At 39.3% G+C, this 22,755-nt stretch overlaps 1 protein-coding gene across 6 annotated transcripts in view; it reads left to right on the top strand.

Moving 5' to 3' along the window:
• RASSF6 (Ras association domain family member 6) overlaps window positions 1–19,959 on the top strand; it is a 49,691-nt gene extending 29,732 nt beyond the window's left edge. For 4 of the 6 annotated variants that reach the window (XM_011236368.3, XM_034671707.1, XM_019809247.2 and 1 more), the window contains exons 4-11: window positions 1,462–1,601; window positions 6,837–6,934; window positions 8,244–8,428; window positions 11,666–11,767; window positions 12,111–12,162; window positions 16,779–16,897; window positions 17,002–17,099; window positions 17,202–19,959. In XM_011236368.3, the coding sequence (XP_011234670.1) occupies window positions 1,462–1,601; window positions 6,837–6,934; window positions 8,244–8,428; window positions 11,666–11,767; window positions 12,111–12,162; window positions 16,779–16,897; window positions 17,002–17,099; window positions 17,202–17,277 (870 nt within the window). In that variant the 3' untranslated portion in view covers window positions 17,278–19,959. Of the gene's footprint in view, window positions 1–1,461; window positions 1,602–6,836; window positions 6,935–8,243; window positions 8,429–11,665; window positions 11,768–12,110; window positions 12,163–12,541; window positions 12,960–16,778; window positions 16,898–17,001; window positions 17,100–17,201 lie in introns of those variants that run through there. The other 2 variants (XM_034671709.1, XM_034671710.1) reach the window with 2 other exon arrangements.
• The last annotated feature ends 2,796 nt before the right edge of the window (window positions 19,960–22,755 follow it).

A 22,755-nucleotide genomic window follows, 5' to 3' on the forward strand; every position in this document is an offset into this window, starting at 1 on the left:
TGGGATCAAGCCCCACATCAGGCTCCTCCGCTGTGAGCCTGCTTCTTCCTCTCCCACTCCCCCTGCTTGTGTTCTCTCTCTCGCTGGCTGTCTCTATCTCTGTCAAATAAATAAATAAAATCTTTTTTAAAAAAAGAATTTAATAATCTCAGAAGAGTAGTTATTCTGTGATTGATTGATTGATTGATTTTTCTGTCAGGGATTAATTGGAGTATAATTAAACGAAGAAGGATGCTATACATCAATAAGTAAAATGTAGGACCTGCATCACGTAGTGCCACTTCAGAGGTCAAATTATGCTTGGTTGGGTGTTAAAAAAAAAAATGATTGGTAACCTGATCTCTCAGTACTCCAAACCCCTGAACTCAAAAGTGGGAGAAAGAGCATGACTTTGTTTCAGGAGTGACTCAAAAGTAAGTTTATCAGCCAAAGAAATAATAAGCAATACTATTTATTGAGCACTTATTAAATGTCGGGTCTTATGAATTAGGGGTTATTATGACGTCCATTCTTCAGAAGCAGCAGGTTTAAATGGGCTCAGCTCTCATCCAAGGTCACACAGCGGGGAGGTGGCAGAGCCAGGGTTCAAACACAGGTCTGTCTGATTCCAGAGTCCGGAGTTTTCATTACCCTCTCAAATAAAAATTGAGTTGCTTACATTTTCTAATAATTGATTTTTCATAAGAATAGTAGTTACTGGATGTTATAGTTGTTATTAGAGGGTTGGAATAGGACTCTTCCTATTTTCTATATTTTTTTTGAAATTTCTATAATGACAACACGTTACTTTAATAACAGAAAGGCTTTTATATAGACAAGAGAAAAAAATTGATTACAAAATAAGTTCTATGGAAATATACTTTGGTATTAATATCTACATGCACAGAATAATTCAGTGTTCACGGTCCGTGTTGGCATGGAATTTCCTCCTTTTGTTATATTTCCAACTTAAAAATTAGTCAAATGCTCTTGACTTTTTTCAAATAAATAATTTCTGTTATACATTTAACACTGCTTTCTTACCTCTTTCATTCATTCTGCATAATAATTTTGTGAGTTAAAATTTCCTGTTCAGAAATGAGGAAGCAGCCACTAAGTCTCTGAAGAGCTGCTCTTCTGATTTCTAGTTTAGTATAGTGTTTAGTTCTGCTTTATTTTGAAGACAACAAAATTAATTAAACTTCCAGTTCATTGAAGAATTGTGGAGTTCAGAAAGCATTTTAACATACTATGCCCTCTTGTGGGCATGTCATTACCATTACGACTTACTTGACTAGTTACAGCTGTTTCTGAAAATGAAGTATTTTGAGGATAAATTGAAAAGCCAAACAACCTCACTGGGGAATTTATTTTTATCTATTAAGATGTCTTACAGACTTGAGTTCTGTATTTTCAGTTAAAAGATTTGCCTTCTGTAAATATTACAAAAACCATGTTTGAGATGATTGGTTTCTTCCCCAGACAGAAGATGGAGAACTAATTGTTGAAGGAATGTTGGACATTTCCTGGGGAGTAAAAAGGCCTATCCAACTGAAAATCCAAGATGAGAAGCAAATCCCTTCTTTTACTAAGGTGAAGTCACCAGATGTCTTTTCCAAAAGGTAAGCTGTCTTTCATGTGTTACCTCCTTAAAAAATCAACCTCATATTTACTTATTTTTATTGTGTGGACTCTGAAAGATGGGAGCTCGAATGCCCATAACAGGATCTCATCTGATCCCCAGCAACTCTGTGAAGTAGGTATTCAGAACCTGGGGTTCTGAGAGGTTGGGTAATTTGTGCAAAATCTCCAAATACCATGTAGTAGACCTCAGGTCTACCTCTCTGCTGTGTTGCTTCTCTCCTGGAAGACTGAATTCCTTTGTTAGGAGGAGAAAATATAAAGGCAAGATTCCATTAGCCTTGGCCTGGTCATGGAAACGGGGGATAAAATGTAAATTTCTCCTCTCCTTGGAACAGAGGGCTCTTGGTGCTTTCTGGAAGGGAACTTTAATTATGTGCCACCTGATTGTCCTGATCCTGTTCAACAGGGCACAGTAAAGTGCCCTTGAAGCTTGGTAACCGCACAAGACTGTTCTCTGTGTGGGTTTATGCAACCGTACCCTGAATACAAAAGTTGGGCTGCTTTTTTTCGTTATCCTTTGCAGTTTTTAGAAAAATAAATATTCCCAGAAGGAATCATACATGTAATTTTTTTTCTTTTTTCTTCCTTCTTCCCTACTTTCCGTCCTTTCTAATCCTGAACTTTCCCACTCATCTTCCTAGTGTGTATATGTGGAGGTACCAAGCCTTCTCCTTACCCATCCTGCCATCTATTAACATCTGTAACTGGATGGGCTGGAGTTTTAGGAAGAGAGGATGATGAGAGAGCCAGGACCTTGTCCTCAATCTGGTCTTCAGCCATAAGCAAGGAGAACCCAAGTATCACCTTGAGGGAAGCCTCACTTTTGCTTTGGAAAAAACACAGACACCCCGCTCTGATGTACAACAGGCCAGTTTGCTCAAACATGATGCTCCAGGGGGTCTGAACAGTTTGTCATCCCCTACACGTACCATGCAGCAGCTGCTTACTTTCCTGCCTCCTGGAAAGTCTCCCTGCTTTTCAACATCTATTTGCCCAACTCCCTTCTCTCAGTCTTTTCAGAGTCTGGTCAGGTAACAAGGTAACACATTCACCAGAAAGCCTTTTCTGACCCTTCCGTCTGTACGAGGTGCACTGACAATTTTTCTAGGTCACTTTCAAAATCTATCATTAATTGTATTTTTATGCACCAGCTCTCGCTCTGGCCTGCGAGCTTCTTCTGGGTATGGAGCATGTCTTATTCATCTGTTATCGTGGTGCTCGCCAGTGTGCCTGGCACGAGGAAGAGACTCAAAATAGAGTCTTTGAATAAAGCCCACAAGCCCGGTAGTGAAATCAACCTCTGCTCTGTTGTGAAAACTGTCTCCATCTACCACTTCTGATTGGTCTCCCACCCAGGCTAAGGGTTGCCAATGGGCGAAAGGTTCAGTGTTTGCAGAAGAGCAGAAGGGAGACCACAGACTTAGGCAGCCTGATGAAGCTTTGCATCCCTCACCTTCAGAGACCAGGTGACTGACAGGGCTGATGATTCTAAACGACTAGGAGGATCCTGTAGGAGAAATTACCCCTGGGCTCTGCTTTTAGAAATAACCGTGCAAGATATGAATTTGGCAAAATTAGCTATCATTATTCATATTGCCTAAAAACTCATTGCAAAATTCTCCGAGCAGCTGGCTGCTTTTGATGCATTTTCATTATTTGAGTCATGAAAACTTAATAAGTATGGAACATTAAGGGAAGATGTCAAGGAGATTCAGTGAGGTACTTGTATTATCACATGAAGCCTTTTTTTAAATAGCTACCCCAAGGTATTTTTAAATTTTCAAATTAAAATTCAAAACACTTGTTCCTAAAAATCCTCAATTTGGGCATAAGTTTCAAGAGACCAGGTGGACAAAGTAATACTGACACCTCTCCATACACGGTAGCAGGTTAAAAATTATTATTCTCCTGATGTGCCTTCCGTCGACACTAACTGCATTTTTCAGTGTTATCAGAAAGAACAGTGCTGTGAACTAAGCACGAACGACCTCCTTTAGTTTCGAGCTGAGAAAGAATTCCCTAGAGAACTTGGCTTGCCCTTTAATTTACCACACCAATGAAGCTTATGAGAACATTCAAAGTGAAGGGCCCACTTGTGGTGTATCCAATCCTTCTGGAGGTTAGTATGACCAGGAAGAGATGCCACCCCTCTCACACTCAAGACCAAGATTAGATTCAGTTGTGGTCAGTTAGCCACGAATCTTTGTGGGAACCAGCTGGACCCTCAGCAGCATGATTTGGGATGGCCGTTCCTTGGCCTCTGGTTCCCTAGCGGGGCACATGGCCACCTGACATCCTATTATTCGTTTCAGGCCAGTCCTAGACACGGTCACTCTGGCTGCCGGCCTTCAGGTGGCGTTTGCTTAAATTCTGAGCCTTGAAGGAAACCATATGAAGAAAGGGATGATTCCCTCACTCTCAGTTCTCAAGTCCCCTTTCTCGTCCTGGGTTCCTGTGTGCAGAACTTCTCCCTCTGCTCCCACCGGGTCCCAGGCGTGGGATCTGCTGTGGCTGGACATGGAGTAAAGGACGGGAAAGCAGTGTCCTCAGCAGCAGGACGGGCCGCAGTCTGGTCTTCCGGTTCGCCCGTGGAGAGCATCATCAGTTTGTCATGCTAATTTGTTTTAATTATCTTCGAAGTGAGTCACACTGAGTCAGCTCGAAGGGAGTGGTAGAAGCTTAAATACTAATCAGTTTGTTTGAACTGTGACCACTTGTGGTCCTTTACGGAAACAATCCTATGGGCAGTACTTTGACCTTTCCTATCTGGTCCAAGTATTGTGTTTCGAAAATCTTTCAAAATTTTTTTCGAAAACCGCCCCCAGCCTTACTGAGGCTACGTTTGCTTGCACCAGTTTTCAGTTCTGTTTTTAATCTTTGTAAAATCAGCTTTGGCACGTTTTTACGAATCATGACAGAATGACATGAAGAACAGAAGCTGGACAGGTGTACGTTTGAATAACATTAATAGTGCGGTTTTGTCCTTACAGCACAGGTAGAAAAATGACCACATTCCATTTGTCTATCAAATTACTACCTCCTTTTTATTTTGCAACTCACCAGAAACCTTCCCCACAGTTTAAATTTACCAACGGTACACATCCTGAAGCGAGGTCAGAGCCGTGCCAACAGTCCCATGCTTGGGCACGTTCGACAATTTGACATTGCATACAGTTCTATCCAGTTTCCTTTCAGCTACTCTGGGTAACTGCGCTCAGTGTAGTCATGTGCAACAACTGTATGTGGGTGACTCTTCGAATGACACAATCCAAAGCTCAAAACTGATGCTTTCAGAAGTGGGGCGTCTCGGCGCCTCAGTGGCTCAATGCCTTAAGGGTCTGCCTCCAGCTCAGGTCACGATCCCAGCATCCTGGGATTGAGTCTCACGTTGGGCTCCCTGCTCAGCGGGGGGTCTGCTTCTCCCTCCCCCTCTGCCTCCTCCCCCTGCTCCTGTTCTGTTTCTTTCTCTCCCTCTCTCTTTCTGTCAAATAAATAAATAAATAAAATCTTTAAAACAAACAAACAAAAACCCCTGGTGCTTTCTACAAAATGGGCAGGGAGGAAAAAGGGCCATGTTTGCCCCCTGTATTTGTGTGACCCCATTAACAGTAAGAAAGTGAGGACAAGTGTCAAGTCTGCCAAGATTACCAAGGATTTGTAGAATACCACCGGTGGGGCCCTCGTGGCATTCTCGTCTTCCCCCACATGAAATAGCATCATGATGGTTGCCTTCTCACTTTCGTTTCTGCTTTTCATTGGTATTGGGCCTTCCCCATGGCTAACACTCCTGTGATAATAACATCTGCCTCCTCATGATAATGAATCCCTGATAGATTGGGGAAGACGGGTAATTTTATCTAGTTTAAGAATAACTTGATTCTGAGTCAGGACCCGAATAGGTCTCCTTTGAGTTCGTTATTACCCATAGTTCTTGAACTATTCTGACATTTAACTGGCTATATTCTGGATAGTAGACCTTACGGAAAAATTAACTAACAAATACATTAGGATTACCTTATTGACATCATAAGACTAGAATGAGGCTCAAATGATATAAAGGTTGTAAAATACATCAAACGGATGCAAAGATTAAGGGGAAAAAATCGTGTTTGTCATGTTCACCACCACTAGTCTGAAAAAGCATTTTTTGTTATTGTTGCCGCCAGTGACACTTGGATAGAATTAGTGCTACAAATGTCACATTTGAAAAGAGTATATGCCACCACTTACGGGTTTTGGTCATAAGGAAAACAGACATTACAGAAGAGATTGTTAGTAAGAATAGGACCAGTCCCAGCAATGATAGTATCCACTAACCTAGAGAGACCCAGGAATTTCTTGGACCCCTAATGGTTCCTGGACTCCCACGAAATGGGTACAAGTGATGAGGAGGAGGCTGATAATGAAGATGAGGGTTTTGATAACTTTTAACCCATTCTGTGTGCTTACTATGTATACCGGGCACTGTTTGAAGAATTTGACCTAAATTAACCCTATCCTACCTCCTCCTATTATCATCATTTTATAGGTAAGGACACGAAGGCACAGGGAAGATGAGTAACTTGTCTAAGACCAGAGAAATAAAGTAAAGGTGACTCTCGGCCCTGCTGGTAAAAATAAGTAGTTGCCCAGTTTTATGTTTTCTAATCACTAGAATGCACCGAAAATTGTTAGTATCCTAGATATAAGTCATAATGTTTTAGAAGAGAAGTTTCTCATACACTTTCCTCCTTTGTAAATTGCATTCATAGTAGTAAAGAGCCTTAAAGATGGGCACCCCATCTTACTGACAGCCACTTTACCTAAAAATGCTCTGAATACTATAGGAACTCAAAGCATATTGGCAGAAAGAACACTTTTACATCTAGACTTTCCTAAGAGCATTGTGAGATATCTGTGGAACAATGGATTATGTTGGTTTCTATTAATTCCATTTGCATACACAATTTATAGAATCTATACAACCTTGCCTTTCAGGGTATAACTGAATTATTGTATCAGATTTGCTTAAAATCAGTACAGAAAGTATTTAAAGCACATGCTGACCATTCTGGTATAAATATAATTTTAATAATATCATAAAACTGTTCTAGTTTAGGATATGCCTACCCAAGGAGGCCCTCAGCACCATATTAATACTATAAATCTGAAAACCATCATGAGCCTTATTATGAACAGAATTGATGTCATTTACAAGATTTATTACTTTTCAGGGGAATGACACGTTGGGGGGAGTTTGATGATCTTTACCATATTAGCGATCTGGACAGGAGCCAGATTCCAGCTTCGGAAGTAACAAATTCCCAAAAAGGTAAGTATCAAACTCTTACTAATGGCGAGACTTCTTTTTTAATGTAAAGCATGAATCCTAAATGTTTCTCTGAAATTTAACGTTTTACACACCACTATTTAATAAAGCTCTCATATTAAAAAAAATCTCTTAGGATCATACTAGCTTAAGTCCCTACAGTGCTCATAAATGCTTAAGAACCTTACTTTACTACATAAAACTATAATGATTTTTAAAATTACATCAAGTCACTTAGATTTACTAGATTAGGGAAAGCTAACGGTTTGAATAAATTTGTATACATAAAATTCTTCAGTATTTTCCCCCAAGAATTAGGATCATTCATAATACTCAGTAGCTTTTTATGTTAGACCAATCCCCTCAGACTGGCTTCTATATCTATTTAGAAGTTGAACGTCATAGGTAGTTAATAGATATTTAACATAACACCACTTCCCAGGATGAGGCAGATATACTGGCCTCACTATATTTGATAGAGTCATTTCAAGCATTTATTTTAAAAAGAGAAATCAACTTGAACGTCAGGTGAGTTCATATCGAACTTGACAAACCAGTGGTCAATGGCAGCTCTTATGACATGTGACCTGAGGAGCCATAATGATGATGTGATAGTAGTAATATTAGGAGCTTTCACTCACCGAGACTCTGCTAAGTGTCACCTGATATCGTGTATCTTACCTAGATTTGGTTTTCATATAATATATGGAGATCCAAGGAGGGAGGAGCTGATGACTGAGGCTGGGAGCAGGGTTCACATTTCTGGGGTGGTCCTATTATGAAGCTGACTTCAGACTGAAAAGAGTATCCTGCCGACATGATCTTCATGAATCTACCAACAACTTCCAATGTTTTTTATATTTTCCAGGCATTTCTCAATGCAGTCCTTTCTGCCGTCTCCATAACAGCCCATATTTAATAAGAAACATGATGCTCCTTCTAAGATTCCCTTATCTGTCTACTGGCTCTTGGCATCTTTTATATAAGGGTCCTTCCTGTTAGCCCTTTGAAAGCACTCCTCTAAACCGAGGGGAATCCCAATTTCTTGGCATCAAAGATACCATAAAAATCTATCAGTATCTAAGGACCAGTGTTAGAGGAAGAGGAACTATCTCTTGTCTATTGGATGATATGCTATTTACGGTAGGAAATTTTTTTAAATCCCAAGGTAAAATGGAACACTCTTTCCTACTGTTTGAGAACACTATAGTTCACTGCTTAGCTACACATTTTCTTATCAACTGCATATACAAATCCACCCAAAGAGGTAGCCGACTAAATGATATGGCCTTATAATCTTTATTCTTCCCAGATTATTTATCTTATCATAGTAGCACTCTGAAGCCTTATGCAGAAGAAGAGCCAAAATCCCCATTGCTCTATCGAACCATGAGTGAAGCAACGCTGGTGAGAAAAAGAATGAATCTTCCTTTGATGGACAGAAAAGAGAGACAGAAGCACAGGGCCTCCATTAACGGGCACTTCTATAACCATGAAGTGAGTTATAATTCCATTCATGTCATTGAAAATAATGTCTGTTTTTCTAACAATGCCACTCAATTCAACTTACCATTAAAATAGTCATAATAAACTAGTAGTAGTGTTTCTAATATTTATCAGGTCCTCTCTCTGTTTGAAATTGGATTTTGATGAATTATCTCATTAATCACTAAAACAATCCTATGGAATAGGTACCATTATTTTCCTTCCCTTACATGTATTTCATTGAGGTTCACAGAGGTTGAGTAATTTGTCTTAGGTCACACTGCTTGTAAGTAGCAGCTCTGAACTTGAATCCAGTCCAGAACCCAAGTATTAACCAACGTGATGGGTGAACCCTATCTGAGGGGCTGGCTCTGTGCCAAGCACCGGGAATCTGAGGTGACTCAGTTGATGGCTCTGCCATGATGGAGCTCAGGTCTCAGGCAAAGAAGCCAATACATCAACAAATGGCATTAGAATACTGTAAGTGCTACAGTAGAGATTGGTTCAAAGTACATCTGAACACTAACATTTAAATAAAGAAATAAAACCAGCCACAGACCTATTTTTCCAATAAATCAAATTTCTTATTTCTCCATGTTCCCTTCCAGGCCTTGTACATATATACATAGTTTTTTAAATGCAAGCATAGTTGTACTTTACATAATTTGTATTCTGATTTTTCACTTAATGTGTTAAATTTATGTGTTCCTTTCCACAGCTTTTGTAAGACATTTCACTTTGCTGAAGGTAGGAAATACATCATTTTTTCCCTAGAACTCAAATTTTTCATGTCATGTACTTGAGCAATTATTCACTCATTCATTTAATAAAGACTTAAAAGCACTTACTCTGTGCCAGGTACCATTCTAAGCCCTTTCATACAAAATGTTAAGTCATTCATCTGAAGCTTTTCTCCTGGAGGGCTTTCTGCCTAATCCCTTCTCCTCCCCTCGGGAACACAGCCCCAGCATGCCTTTGGAGGCTTGGGGGGAGAAACATCCCTTGTGAATTCTTTGTTCAAATTAGACATTTTCTTGGCTCCAGAATTGCCTCTTAGCCATAAAGTAATATTGACAGTCCCCACAGACGTGCAACTACCAACTGCCCTGGTTTCTGTGCCTCATGATTAGGCTGCGTCATCATCTTGTGGGGGTGATTTGTGTTAAGAAGGCTGTGAAAACCACCCTGTTCCAATTGAGCGGCTTCCAGATGGGCCACCATGCTGAGAATGACATTGACACTGAGCGGCAGCACCGTATAGTGGCTGAACGTTTGGGTGCTGCAGCTTGACAGCCTGATTTCCAATTCTTGCTGAGCAAAGTTCAAAAAGACCTCCATCTCTTAGCTGTCATTCCTTCATCCTTCCTACTTTGCAAGGTTGAAGGGACTACGCGGAATGAGGGGAGCCGAGCACTCAGCACGGTGTCTGGCACAAAGGAAGAACCCAATTTACATTAGCCTTATTGTTGTTGGCTAAAAGAGATCAAGCTGGATCTACACATATGTCCTACAGATGCCATTCACTGCAACTTAATAGCTACCAGAAAACAAAACAAACCCACAAACCCCAAGCCCTCTATCAACGGATGTGCTGTGAGACGCAGCTAGGAGTTTAAGTTGATATAGTCGTAAGACGTGTTTTTATGCCACGAAACCCCATGAGAACACCAGTATTGTCAGGACGTGAACAACACCTATATCCGAGGCTTAGATTATGATATTTGTACGTAAGTTAAGACTACTGACTTGACCTGTGATATATTTCTTTTTTTTTTAAAAAGATTTTATTTATTTATTTGACAGAAATAGAGACAGCCAGTGAGAGAGGGAACACAAGCAGGGGGAGTAGGAGAGGAAGAAGCAGGCTCATAGCAGAGGAGCCTGATGTGGGGCTCGATCCAATAACGTCGGGATCACGCCCTGAGCCGAAGGCAGACGCTTAACCGCTGTGCCACCCAGGCGCCCCGACCTGTGATATATTTCTATCCTTGCAATAAGAATAAATGATTTTCTTCTATTGTGTGTGTTGGCCAACAAAATTAATCTAAACCTCTGAAAAACATGATTCCAAATTCATTGTATGTTGGCACTTTGGAAGGGCTCTTGGAGATCATCTAGTCCTGCTCTCTTATTTCATAGATGAAACCGTAAGGAGGCCTCTCTAGGCCTTAATATTAAGTGGATTGATGAAGTTGGAGTTAGAAGACACTATGTCTATTGCTGTTGCCAAATTCCATAAAGATTCTTCATATAAACAAAATCAAATCACATATGTTACTAACCCTTCCCTTAGTGCCAGATGAGCATTTGGGTCTCCAGTCATAGAACTTATCAGCCCTGGTCATATGTGTCACAGAGGGACTCATCCATCCCTCCCAATGTGCACAAACATGGAATTTTCTCGTGCTTAGCAAGAGTTTAAGCCAGGCATCCTCTATATACCTACTTTGAAAACTTATTTCTATATCCATATTTCGATTCACACAGATGCACCATGTCTGCTGAACCCACCTCATTTCTAGAGTCTTGGGACACTATTCATATTGCTTTTTATTTGTATTTAGCTGTACTTAATTTATTTTGAAAACTTGAGGCACATGGAAGAATGGTATGATTCTCCAGTGAAAATGTTTCGAACATCCTCAAATGATGTTTTACCTAACTTACTCCAGAAACGATGTAAAGCTGCTTAAAAGGGAACATAATATCCCAACAACAATGAAGAAAGCAAGCACAAGACAATNTGAAGTCTTCAGTTTGTTTCTCATAGTCCATAGTCTCTCATGTTTCATTCCCCCTTCTGATTACCCCCCTTTTCTTTATCCCTTTCTTCCCCTACCGATCATCCTAGTTCTTATGTTCCATAGATGAGAGAAATCATATGATAATTGTCTTTCTCTGCTTGACTTATTTCACTTAGCATTATCTCCTCCAGTGCCGTCCATGTTGCAGCAAATGTTGAGAATTCGTTCTTTCTGATGGCTGAGTAATATTCCATTGTATATATGGACCACAGCTTCTTAATCCAGTCATCTGTTGAAGGGCATCTCAGCTCCTTCCACGATTTAGCTATTGTGGACATTGCTTCTATGAACATTGGGGTGCATATGGCCCTTCTCTTCACTACAAGACAATAAAGTTTTTAAACTGGTGATCTGGAATTTTTTTCTTTGTGCATAATAAGGCCAGGTTCAACATATTGATTCTTGTTAATCTCATATAATTTTAAGAACTTTGTTCTCTTCCCAGACATCGATTTTCACTCCAGCCTTTGGATCAGAAACTAAGGTCAGAATAAACAGTAATATGAGGACTGAAGATGTAATAGAGCAACTTCTCCAAAAATTTAAGGTGATCTTTGTCGTGAAGCTGAGCTATAACTCTCTTGTATGTGATTTAACTGTAGATACCTAAATGCACTCTTCTGGAAAAGATCTATGAACATCTAAATCTGAATTAAGCTGTTCAGTTCTGAAGAATTCTTTCTTGTGTATCTCACACCTTTTCATAATTGAGCCTTGAGAAATTACGTTATTCCTAGGGAGCAGAGAACTTTTCATGTCTAAAAGTGCAAAATGAAAGTGAGGAAACAGGTAGATAATTTGGATCTGGTTGGCTTAGAAACCATCTGACAATGAACAATTGATCAAATATGAAAGAATTCATGTTCATTTTTTTTGTTTTCCTTTGACAGATTGAAAATAGTGCCCAAGATTTTGCACTCTACATTATTTTTGCAACAGGAGGTAAGCTTGATCTCTCTTCTTTATAGGATTCCGGGATGTTGTCGTTTTCTGTCCCTTGGGAAGGCAGAGGAGCAGTTAAACCTCATTCTGTGGAAGAAAAAGAAGGAAGGGAGAAAGGAGGATAAGAGGGAGGGTGTTTTACAAGGTTATTCGTATTTCACAATTTTAGAAGAAGATGACTTAAGAATAAGGTATTTTAGAAGAGCTTATAATATAAAAGAGTTTGCTTGTTGGCCAGATATTAAATTACCTGAATGGAAGTCAGAGCCCGGAGTTGGCAGGGAGGGGGGTAGTCTTTGGAAAGTTCCCAAGAATTGTTATGCTTTGAAGTCCTTGATTTCTATACCTCTTACTTTTTGGCTTTCCTTTCTCATTCCGGCTCTTACTGGAGTCATAATGCATGCCATTTCTCTTGTTATTACCACTCTCTTAGCACAGTTCCTGCCACTCTGTAGGAGTGTTTCTCTCTCTCAGTAGAGGAAGTTATGCACAACTCGGTGGTTGGGAGAAAAAGGTTGGCAGCAGGACATTGGGAAGAGGCTACACATGGAGTGCTGAGAGCAGGGATGAAAGAGACATTAGAGAAAAAGCTAAGGCAATACTGAAATGCAATTTTTGAAAACCCTGAAACTGAAAATCTTGTATGTAAAATTGTAGAAATATCTCCAGTTACAGTTTAAGTGTCAGAATGTTTGAGCTGGAAATTGAACAGAATAAAATAATATGTTTTGATGCCAGAACAACTGTAAGAAAATGAAAGTTGGGTCTTTAAAAATAACAAAATTAAAGCCCTTACAAATGGAAAGCTTAAAATATAAGAAATAAAATATAAATTTTAAAAATTCTAAAGGTGTGTGTACGTATCTGTTTGTATTCTACTCGTTTAGGGAAAAACTAAAAGGTATAAAATAAAAAGCAGAAACAGACTATATAAAAATGCAAAAGATACAACTAGTAGATTATGAAAACTATCACATAAAAGATTAATACCTATGATATCAGAATTCTTGCAAAACCATAACAAAAAAGACGATTCAATGAGAATAGAACCCGCAATGCAATAATATCTCAACTTTTAGCAGATTGGCAAAGTGTTTCAGAAGGATTCTACCTATGTCTGGTGTATTGAAGGGTAAAAGGATATTTTCATGCAATTCTGGTGAAAATAAGACCGTCTTTACTTTTTTGGAACTCATTCTAACATTATTAACATTTACAGGGTACATATCCTTTAACCCGGCAATGCCACTGGTGAGAATCCACTCCACAAAAGTAAAAGGACTAGTACCTATAGATTCATGTGCAAGGCTATTTATAATGACAAAAAATTAAAGACAAGTCACCTATCATGGGAAAATGATTGAATAAATGGTTATTAAGCAGCCATTAAACGGAGAGTGTTAGAAGTATACCAGTTAAATGGAGGGAACTCCATAATATCGATTACATGAAAAATGCAACATTCCCAAAAATGTGTATAATATGATCCCATTTCTGTAAAAGAATTACAAATCTCATTTAAATATGTGGTGCATAAGTTCATATGATCAGGGAGAAAGGTATGAAATGATAAATATCAAATCATGAACATTGATTACCCAGCTAGGGGCTTAGGGTGATGCAGAGAAGAGGATGGAAGAAGGAGGAACACAGAAGCAAAAAAAAAAAAAAAAAAAAAAAAAAAGTAAAACATTTTTTAAAACATGGCTATCATAAAAATAACAAGTTTCACATGACCACCTTTATGTATTGTGTGTTTGTGTGTGTGCGTAAAGATGTATACTAAAGGATGTCCACATGGAAGGTGAGGCTGTTTGTCTCAGAGTTCTGGGATTCCAGGTGATTTTTACTTTCTGCCTGACACTTGTCTCCGTAGTTTCAATTTACAATAGCATGTGTGTTTTTTAAGACTTTATTGAGGAATAATTGGGAATAATTGACACATGTAATTGTATACATTTAAAGTGTATAATGTGATGATTTGATATACATTTATATTATGGGATGATTACCAAGATTGAGATAATTAACACATCCATCACATCACATAGTTAAAGCTTTTCGTGTGTGCGTGCGTGTGTGTGCATGTGTGTGTGTGAGTGTGAGAATACTACTCTCAACAACTTTCAAACATACAATACCATATTATTAACTCTAGTCACCAGAGTGGATATTAGATCCTCAAAATTTATTCTTCTAATAACTGAAAATTTGTACCTCTCTCACCCTCTTTTCCCTCCCTGGCAGCAGGAGTTATTTTTATAATCAGAAAAAAAAAATGTCTATTTTCACTGCAAAAATGTAGTTCTTTAAAATTTTATCTGTAAAGATCTTGTTTTATTTTATTTTTGGTGTCAAAAATTCTTGTACACAAAATCCAGAACAGAAGATAATCCTAACTAGCACTGTTTAGGGATCCGAAACAGAGAAAAGAATGGAAACTTTATTTTTTTTTTAAGATTTTATTTATTTATTTGACAGAGAGACAGCCAGCGAGAGAGGGAACACAAGCAGGGGGAGTGGGCGAGGGAGAAGCAGGCTCCCAGAGGAGGAGCCTGATGTGGGGCTCGATCCCAGAATGCCGGGATCACGCGCTGAGCCGAAGGCAGACACTTAACGACTGAGCCACCCAGGCGCCCCAAGAATGGAACTTTTAGCACTGCTTAGGTATTAATCTGGAAAATACAGACAGGTGCATTTTAACACCTTGTATCAGCTAAGCCCATGATCCAAAACAGTGTTTTTCAAATTCTAGTGCATTTCAGAATTACCTGCGAAGTTCACTAAAAATACAAGCCATCCAGATTCAGGAACAGTCTGGGAATATGTATTTCTAATGATTATCCCAGAAACAAATTCATGAAGCAAGAAACTTTGCTCTGTAATATTAAGAACACAACAAACTGACGATGCAAAACCAAGTTATTATAAGATGTAGCAGTCAGAAGAGGATTCTAGTGGGTTAATAAGATGAGCTAAATTATCAGGCTTCTCCCTCACTTCAGAAATGTGGCAGAATTAAAGCAACGAACTCTGACTCTGTGGAAACAAGAATGAATAATATTACTTTAATTGTGCTCTAGATTCTCTCCAAGTCCCACCCAGGGGATGAGAACAGTTCTGATTCTTAGGACTGTTAAGAGCCCAAGGTAATTGATTTCATAAATGGCAATGTAGAAAGGACTGACTGGTCTACCCTTTTCCCCTTTCAGTCTATTTCAACATAGCAGACAGACTGTCCTTTAACAATGTAAGTCAGACCATGTCACATCACTTCTCAAATCCTCCAGTGGTCTCTCTTCCCATAATAAAGCCAGAGTTTTATGCTGGTCCCACTACACGTTCTCTTCAACTTTGAATAACGCTTCCCTCATCTTCATATTTGGCACCCTGGTCCCTTGCTGCTCTTTGATAGTATTCAGCATGCACTGACCTGCAGGGTGCCTGACTTACTTACTTACTCTGTTTGGGACACACTCCCTCCAAATAGCTCCATGGTTCCATACCTCATCTCCTTCTGTCTTTATTCAAATGTTATGTCTTCAGTGAGGCCTTTCTCAGCCACCCTATCAATAATTACATAAGTGTCCCCTGTACACACCTATCTGCACATACATATTCTTTCTACCCCTTTCCTTGCTTTATTTTTCTTCTGCATATGTATCACTAATACATGATGTGTTTTGTTGGTTTATCTCCCTTAACCTCTGTGTCCTCCACTAGGATGTAAGGTCCATGATGGAAATGATTTTACTCTGCTTTGTTTTATAAAGTGCCCCGCACAGAAAACAATGCCTGAAACATAGTAGGAGCTCAAAAAATATTTGAGGAAGGAGGAAAAGAGATGAATGTAAGGGCACTGTGTTCTGTTCATGTTTCACTTTGATAAAAATGAAACCACGGATGTGAAACTATTTTGACAGAAAGCTGGAAGTGCTTTGGTGGGTGGGAGTATTTATAACTTTTGGAAATTTGAAGTTCTGGGAATATAACATTTTGGAAGTTATTTTCTTTTGCATCTCATTATTATGGCTGAATGGATGAAACCTTCAGATGAATGAAATAATAAAAATACCTGTGATGTAAAAAACATTATGAATATATTTTTAAGGATGATCCAAGGGTTGGATTGGGATGAGAAACAAGGGGATCATGGAAGATGATTACAAAATTTTGGACCTGAACAACTGGGAAGATGGAAATGCAGTAACTGAACTAGGAAGGAATCAGTAAACATTTGTTGAATGAATGAATGAGTGAATGAATGAATGAATGAATGAGTGAAAACTTATAAAGAATTTTGTGGGTGTGTGGCTTGATAAAAGCATATACAGAACTGGAGATTTGTCCGAACATCCGAACCAGAGGCAAGGCTGAATTATCTGAGATACGAGTCAAGTTGAAGAGATAGCAAGAGAAAGGAGTCCTTTTGTAGTCTTTTTCTTTGAAGGTTTTAATTTTAATTTACTCATTTGAATGAGTGCTTCCTGTTGTATGTTCTTTTTAGGTCTTCTTCCAGTGTGAGCTAAAGAAAGAAAATGAATGGACGGCGTATCTTTCTTCTCTCTCTCTAGGACGGACTCCTGCCTATCATTGATTCTTGTTTTCATTTGCAGAGCAGAGACGGCTGAAGAAGACAGATGTCCCGCTGCTGCATAGGCTCCTGCAGGGACCCTCCAAAGAGAATGCTCGCATTTTCCTCATGGATAAAGATGCGGAAGAAATTAGCAGTGATGTATGGATACTGTCACCCCGACTCTGTCTTTGCTTCCTCCTGACTCAGCACCTCTCACAGAATCTGCTTTCTTTTTTGTTTCATTTTGTTTTTTCCCTTTCTAGGTGGCTCAGTACATTAACTTTCATTTTTCTCTCCTGGAATCCATCCTTCAAAGATTAAATGAAGAAGAGAAGAGAGAGATCCAAAGAACAATAGCCAAGTAAGTCAGGAGCATGCATGCCGGGTGCCTATTCCTTTAATAGGCCCAGTGCACAAAATGTGTTCAATTTTGAATGGCTCTTTTTCTCCTTCTCATTTTCAGATTCCGTACAGAAAAGGCTATTATACTGAAATGCCTTCAAAGTAAACGCGTAGTAAAAACGGAGACAACGGTTTAGCAGTACGGGCTGCAATTGCTGAAACACTTCAACAGAATCAGAGGGATATTACCATTTGATGAATGCATGCCTTCGACCCTTGCATTCATACAAATATATATGAACTTGAATCTGTAGGAAATTGAATGTTGAAAAAGCTTGTCTCTCTTTGAAGTGATGAGGTTAACTAGGGTTCACAGTTGCACTGAAAGCGGCTTCAATTTAGTTTCAGTAACTGAAACAAGCTTGGATACTGTGTATTCCAAATACTTTAATAGTAAAACACTCAATGAACTCGAATCTAAACGGTGTCTTCAGACGTTGTGTAACTTGAACTTTTTTTAGCTCAAACTGTCAAGAGAACTAGAGTAACATCAACTGATTCTCAGAAGTAAAAGTTTCCAGCTCTTGAAATAAAGAAGAAGCACCCTATCGAGGAATCGGAGGGGGACAGTGTTTCACAGCTCCTTGAAAACTCTAACAGCTTTACGAAATCCAGGATGGTCTCTAGATGGTCGGGGGCTTTTGGCTATTTGTAACATCAGAGCTATCTGTCCTTTGGGATGGAAAAGATTATGGGCTCTGTTAAGAAATCCAAATTGCAATTTTCTCAACCTCAGCCGTTTATTCCCCCCTCTGTTCTACTCATGACTTTCAAAAATATTCTTAAGCATTTTTAAAGTCAGTTGAACTAGTTTTCTTTGTTTTTCTAAACAAGTATACCACAGAGGCTCAATATATTTAATCAGCTGGATAAGATTTGGCCCACAGTAACCATTCATTGCCGAATGAAAACAATGGATAATGCAAAACTTGCAGCTGAAGGTAGGCAAGGAATCTGGAGTTCTGCCCTTTTTCCCCAAGACAACCCATTCCACGAGACAGCCCTCAAGGTACTTAACAGTCTGCTAGAACCAATTTGAAAACAAACACTGAGAATGCCACAAGTATCATCTATGATTTTATTTATGAACTCTGTATTAGAATGGAGTTCTATGCAACACTATTCCATTCTCTAAACTACGTCCATTTGCATTCCTCATAAGCATTGTATTAAATTGTTTGGGTACATTACATGTACTAAGGGAGAAAGGTTGTGTGTAATACGCCCAAGGTGGAAGATTCATTATCAAAATAAAATGCGAAACCATTGTCAAGACAAAGGTGTTACTTCTTAGTGTCACCAAAATCGAAACCTAAACTGGATGAAAGCAAAAATGTACTATGACCTTTAAGTCTTAAGAAATCTTTTCTTGAGGAAAGCAGAGGCTTGATTCATTATCTTTCCAGCTATCAGTTAATAAGAAAATGGTCTCATCTTGCCAAAATGGGGCAAATGAAATAGTTAAAATTCAGTATACTTATAAAAAAATTTGAAATAGTGTCAAGTGCCTGCCATAAATGACAGAAGATTAAGCATTAATATATTGAAAGTCTACAAGATGTGTAAGAAAAATACCAAGACGTGGAAAGAAAAAAAAAAAGGAACCACATAAAAAATAAAATCACAGGGAAGGAAATACAAATAGCTACTAAGTGTGTGTGAGGAGGGACTTGTATCTTAATGGAGATCAACTGTATTAGTTTGTGGCCAGTAAGGAGATAGAAACACAGTAATTTAAGCAGGAGAAGTTTAATATAAAGAATTAAGCTGTGGTGATAGGAGAATAGAAAGAAAGAGAGCTCCAAAGGGTACCCTAAGACTGAGGAAGAGGACCCCAAAAAGGGAAGGTTTGGAATCAGGGGTTCGGAACTCACCAGAAAGGCTGTGGTTGCAGCCTATGGTAGAGGAGAAGTTTGCTGCTTGCTAGCACCACAGTCGTAGGACAAAGGAGAACAGCCCTTTGGGGTGCGGAGCAGCTGGGGTAAGTGGGCAAGTGTGCAGAGGGCCTTGGGGGATTCTCTGCAGGCCCAAGGCCCAGGTCTCATAGTGTCGTGTCTGGAGGTCTGTGGGAAGTTAGGGGGCACAAAGAATCAGGGGTACTCCTGCAGGTGTGCCTGGACTAGGAGCTAAAAGGGCTTCCTTTGCAGGAACCCAGGGCAATTCCGTGCATGATTTGGGCTGCAGCATCTCCGAAGCTGTGTGGGACAGAGGCTGGGCCAGGGGCTTCCTAGATGGCCACCCCCGGGGTGGGGGGGAATCTCTCTGTGAGCAAGCCCTGAATGGAGGAGGTGGAGCAGAGAGCTGTGATTCGTGCTAGGTCATTGACCTGGGCTCAGCTTCAGGTTATGCCACCACACACCAAATCAAAAGCTGGAGAAGGGGCCGGGGACACAAATGGGAAAGAAAGCTGCACCCTACAGGCAACTATCCTGGAGAAAGCACTCCGGGCAAAGCAGTGGAGGACAAAGTTCCACCTCCCAGAAGCCTTGCCAGTCGGCCCCTAGAATCAGGAAAGCCCAAACTTCCTCCTTCAGTGTTTCTTCAGCGCCCTCTATTGACGAAGCCCGTCATCACGCAAAATGCAAAAGAAACACATTTAAAGGGTCCACGTCCATTTTCACAGAACCAACAGCTATGAATGAATGTGGAGCCCAGAGTCAATAAAATAACTGACATGTCAACAAAACACAAGGTAAAGAAAAGCAAAATGCACTTTTGGGTCTATTAGCAAAGATTAAGAAATGATATTAAATACTCAAAAAATGACAATGAGATAACCACTCCAACTAGTGGTAGAAATACAAATGGCTATAACTTCTTGAAAGCAGTTTGGTAGTCAGTTCATCCTATAATTCAACTTATAGGATCTTATCGTGAAATAACCAGGCATACAGAGACATTATTCAAGGATTATTGCTTATTATATTGCTATTGTCATAAAAGGAAGTAAATAGCCTAAAGGATCAAAAATAGAAAGAAAATGATTAAAGAAGGGGAAAAAAATTACCCATAGAGTGGTATGCAAATATTAGAATTATGATTCCAAATAAACTTTTATTAAAGAAGAAAATTCTTCTTACATATCTAAGTAAGACTATACATACAAATATTCAAGATATCTCTTATTCATAAAATATGTTTATGTGTGTGTGTGTTTACACTAATATTTGTCCCTACACACAAACCAAAAACACATTAAATGTGGTTATATCTGGGTTATAGAATTATGGGTGAATTATTTCTTATTTTTTCATGATTATTAAATATTCTATAATAAACATGTGCTACTTTTTAAATTAGGAATAGAAAAGTTACGATTAGAAAGTTATCAACAGGGATGCCTGGGTGGCTCAGTCACTTAAGTGTCCAACTCTTGGTTTCTGCTCAGGTCATGATCTCAACGTTGTGAGATGGAGCCCCACATCGGGCTCTGCACTCAGTGCAGAGTCCACTTGAGATTCTTTCCCCCTCCTTCATCCTCCTCCACTCCTCCCCCTTTCACGATCTCTCTCTCTAAAATAAATAAGTAAAACCTTTTTTTTAAAAAAAAAGGAAAGTTACTAACAAAAAGTAGCAAGTACAAGAAAGCACGGAGTTCTAGATGCAAAAACATCTATTTAATAAGATATTAACTTCACTTCTTTGGTAGTTTTAAATAAATTCATAAAGCCTTTGATATTCCTCCTTTCAAGAGTAGGACCTAATACTCCCCACCTTGCAAATGGACTGGGCCTAGTGACTCAATCCTAATGAATAGAGGAAAGCAGATGTGACAGTTTGTGACTCTGGGGCTAGGTCATATAACATGCGGAGTCCTCCTTGCTCATTCTCGTGGATCATAGGCCCTGGGGAAAGCCAACTGCCATGTTGGGAGCAGCCCTAGAGAAAGGCCTGCATGATGGGAATGGAGAACTTTGCCAAAGTCAGCAACAACTGAGGCCTCCCATCCCCAGCCAGATGAGTGGGCCTTGTGCTGGCTCCAGTCAAGCCTTCAGATGACATAGCCCTGGCTAACCGAATGACTACAACCTCATGAGAGACCGTGAGCCAGAAAACCCAGCTAGCCCACTGCTGGATTCTTGATCCTCAGAAAACCTATGAGAAAAGAAATGTCTGTTGCTGCTAAATTTTAAGGTAATTTGTTACACAGCAATAGATAACCAATATAATTCCTGAGACAAAAATTTGTTCGGAAGCATTTTTGCATAATATGGGATATAAATTTTTGTCATAAAACTCTTTATCCTTGTTCTAGGTGGGTCACATATTTCACTACTAGTTACGTATTAGTTCAGATTCAATCCCAGGTAATGTTATACTTACCGATGGTAGAGGACCTGTTATATTCATCTTTGTATACTTCACTGTACTTAATGCTGCATCTGGTGTATAGGAAGTGCTTGATAAAAATCAATTGAATAAAAGACTTAATGACTTAGTGAATCAGTGAGTAAAAGAATGAGTGAATGAGTTCTAGGAAATATTTTTTTCTAAAAATCTTCTGTATGTATGCCTCCTTTTCACAAATCTGACCCAGTAGTAAAAGAAATATAGAATCTTTTCAGAATGGTTTCCCCTAATTTGATGGTATATTTTATTATCTCTTGGCTATATGAAATAGTTAGGCAGTGTTGCTATGGAATTTTGTTTAGGGCCATTAATGTCGGTTTCCGGAACTGAAGGAGAAAGAAGTCCATTTTCAAGGCAGTTGATGAGGTGGAAAAGATGGCAGGTGTAACTGTTATGTCGCTATATCTACATGTGAAAGGGAAGGAATGGGATGCAATCAGGACAAAACCCTCAATGGCATCTGTTTGTCTTCTATTTTTCTTAATAATAATTTTTTTTATTATATTACGTTAGTCACCATACAGTACATCCCTGGTTTTTGATGTAAAGTTCCATGATTCATTAGTTGCGTATAACACCCAGTGCACCATGCAATATGTGCCCTCCTTACTACCCATCACCAGTCTGTCTTCTAAATAAGAATAGCTAATACTTATTAGATGGAGCCATTTGAAATTGTCAAGTTTAAACCTACAAAAGCAGCAATTTCAGATTACTCACACTAGGAGCACTTGCCATTTGCCAGGCAGTGTTTTCAGCTTACATATGCTAACTGATTTAGTGTTTATTATAGTCCCACAAAGATATGACCCTTTCAACCCAGATTTATAGAAGAAGAAGAAAGCCACCCATGGAGGTAGGATTGGAATCATGCTCCAGAATCCGCCGTCTTAACCACTCTAATCTATGAGCTCACTCTCAACTACACTCCCTGGATCTGGCAGTGGACAGTTGACAATCTACTTCTGTGGACAGTTGTGGGAGTTACAGGAATAACTCATGCAAAGGCTGGCACTTCACATGTAACAAGTGTGATAAATCTTAGCTGTTGTTGTAATTAAACTACAGTATGCCCCCGCCCACCATGTATCCTTATCCTCCACTAGGCCTTACTGCCCACAACTACTTAATTTTTGTCTTAAAACCAGCCAAACTGAATCACTCACTACTCCCCGAAACACCTCACAGCCCACCACATCTCTTTTCAAACCCTGGCGTTTCTAGTCCTTGGCCAGAGTCACTCCTTCCACGACTTTTCCTGGTCT

Source organism: Ailuropoda melanoleuca, chromosome 11, assembly GCF_002007445.2.
Source record: "Ailuropoda melanoleuca isolate Jingjing chromosome 11, ASM200744v2, whole genome shotgun sequence".
NCBI lineage: Eukaryota > Metazoa > Chordata > Mammalia > Carnivora > Ursidae > Ailuropoda > Ailuropoda melanoleuca.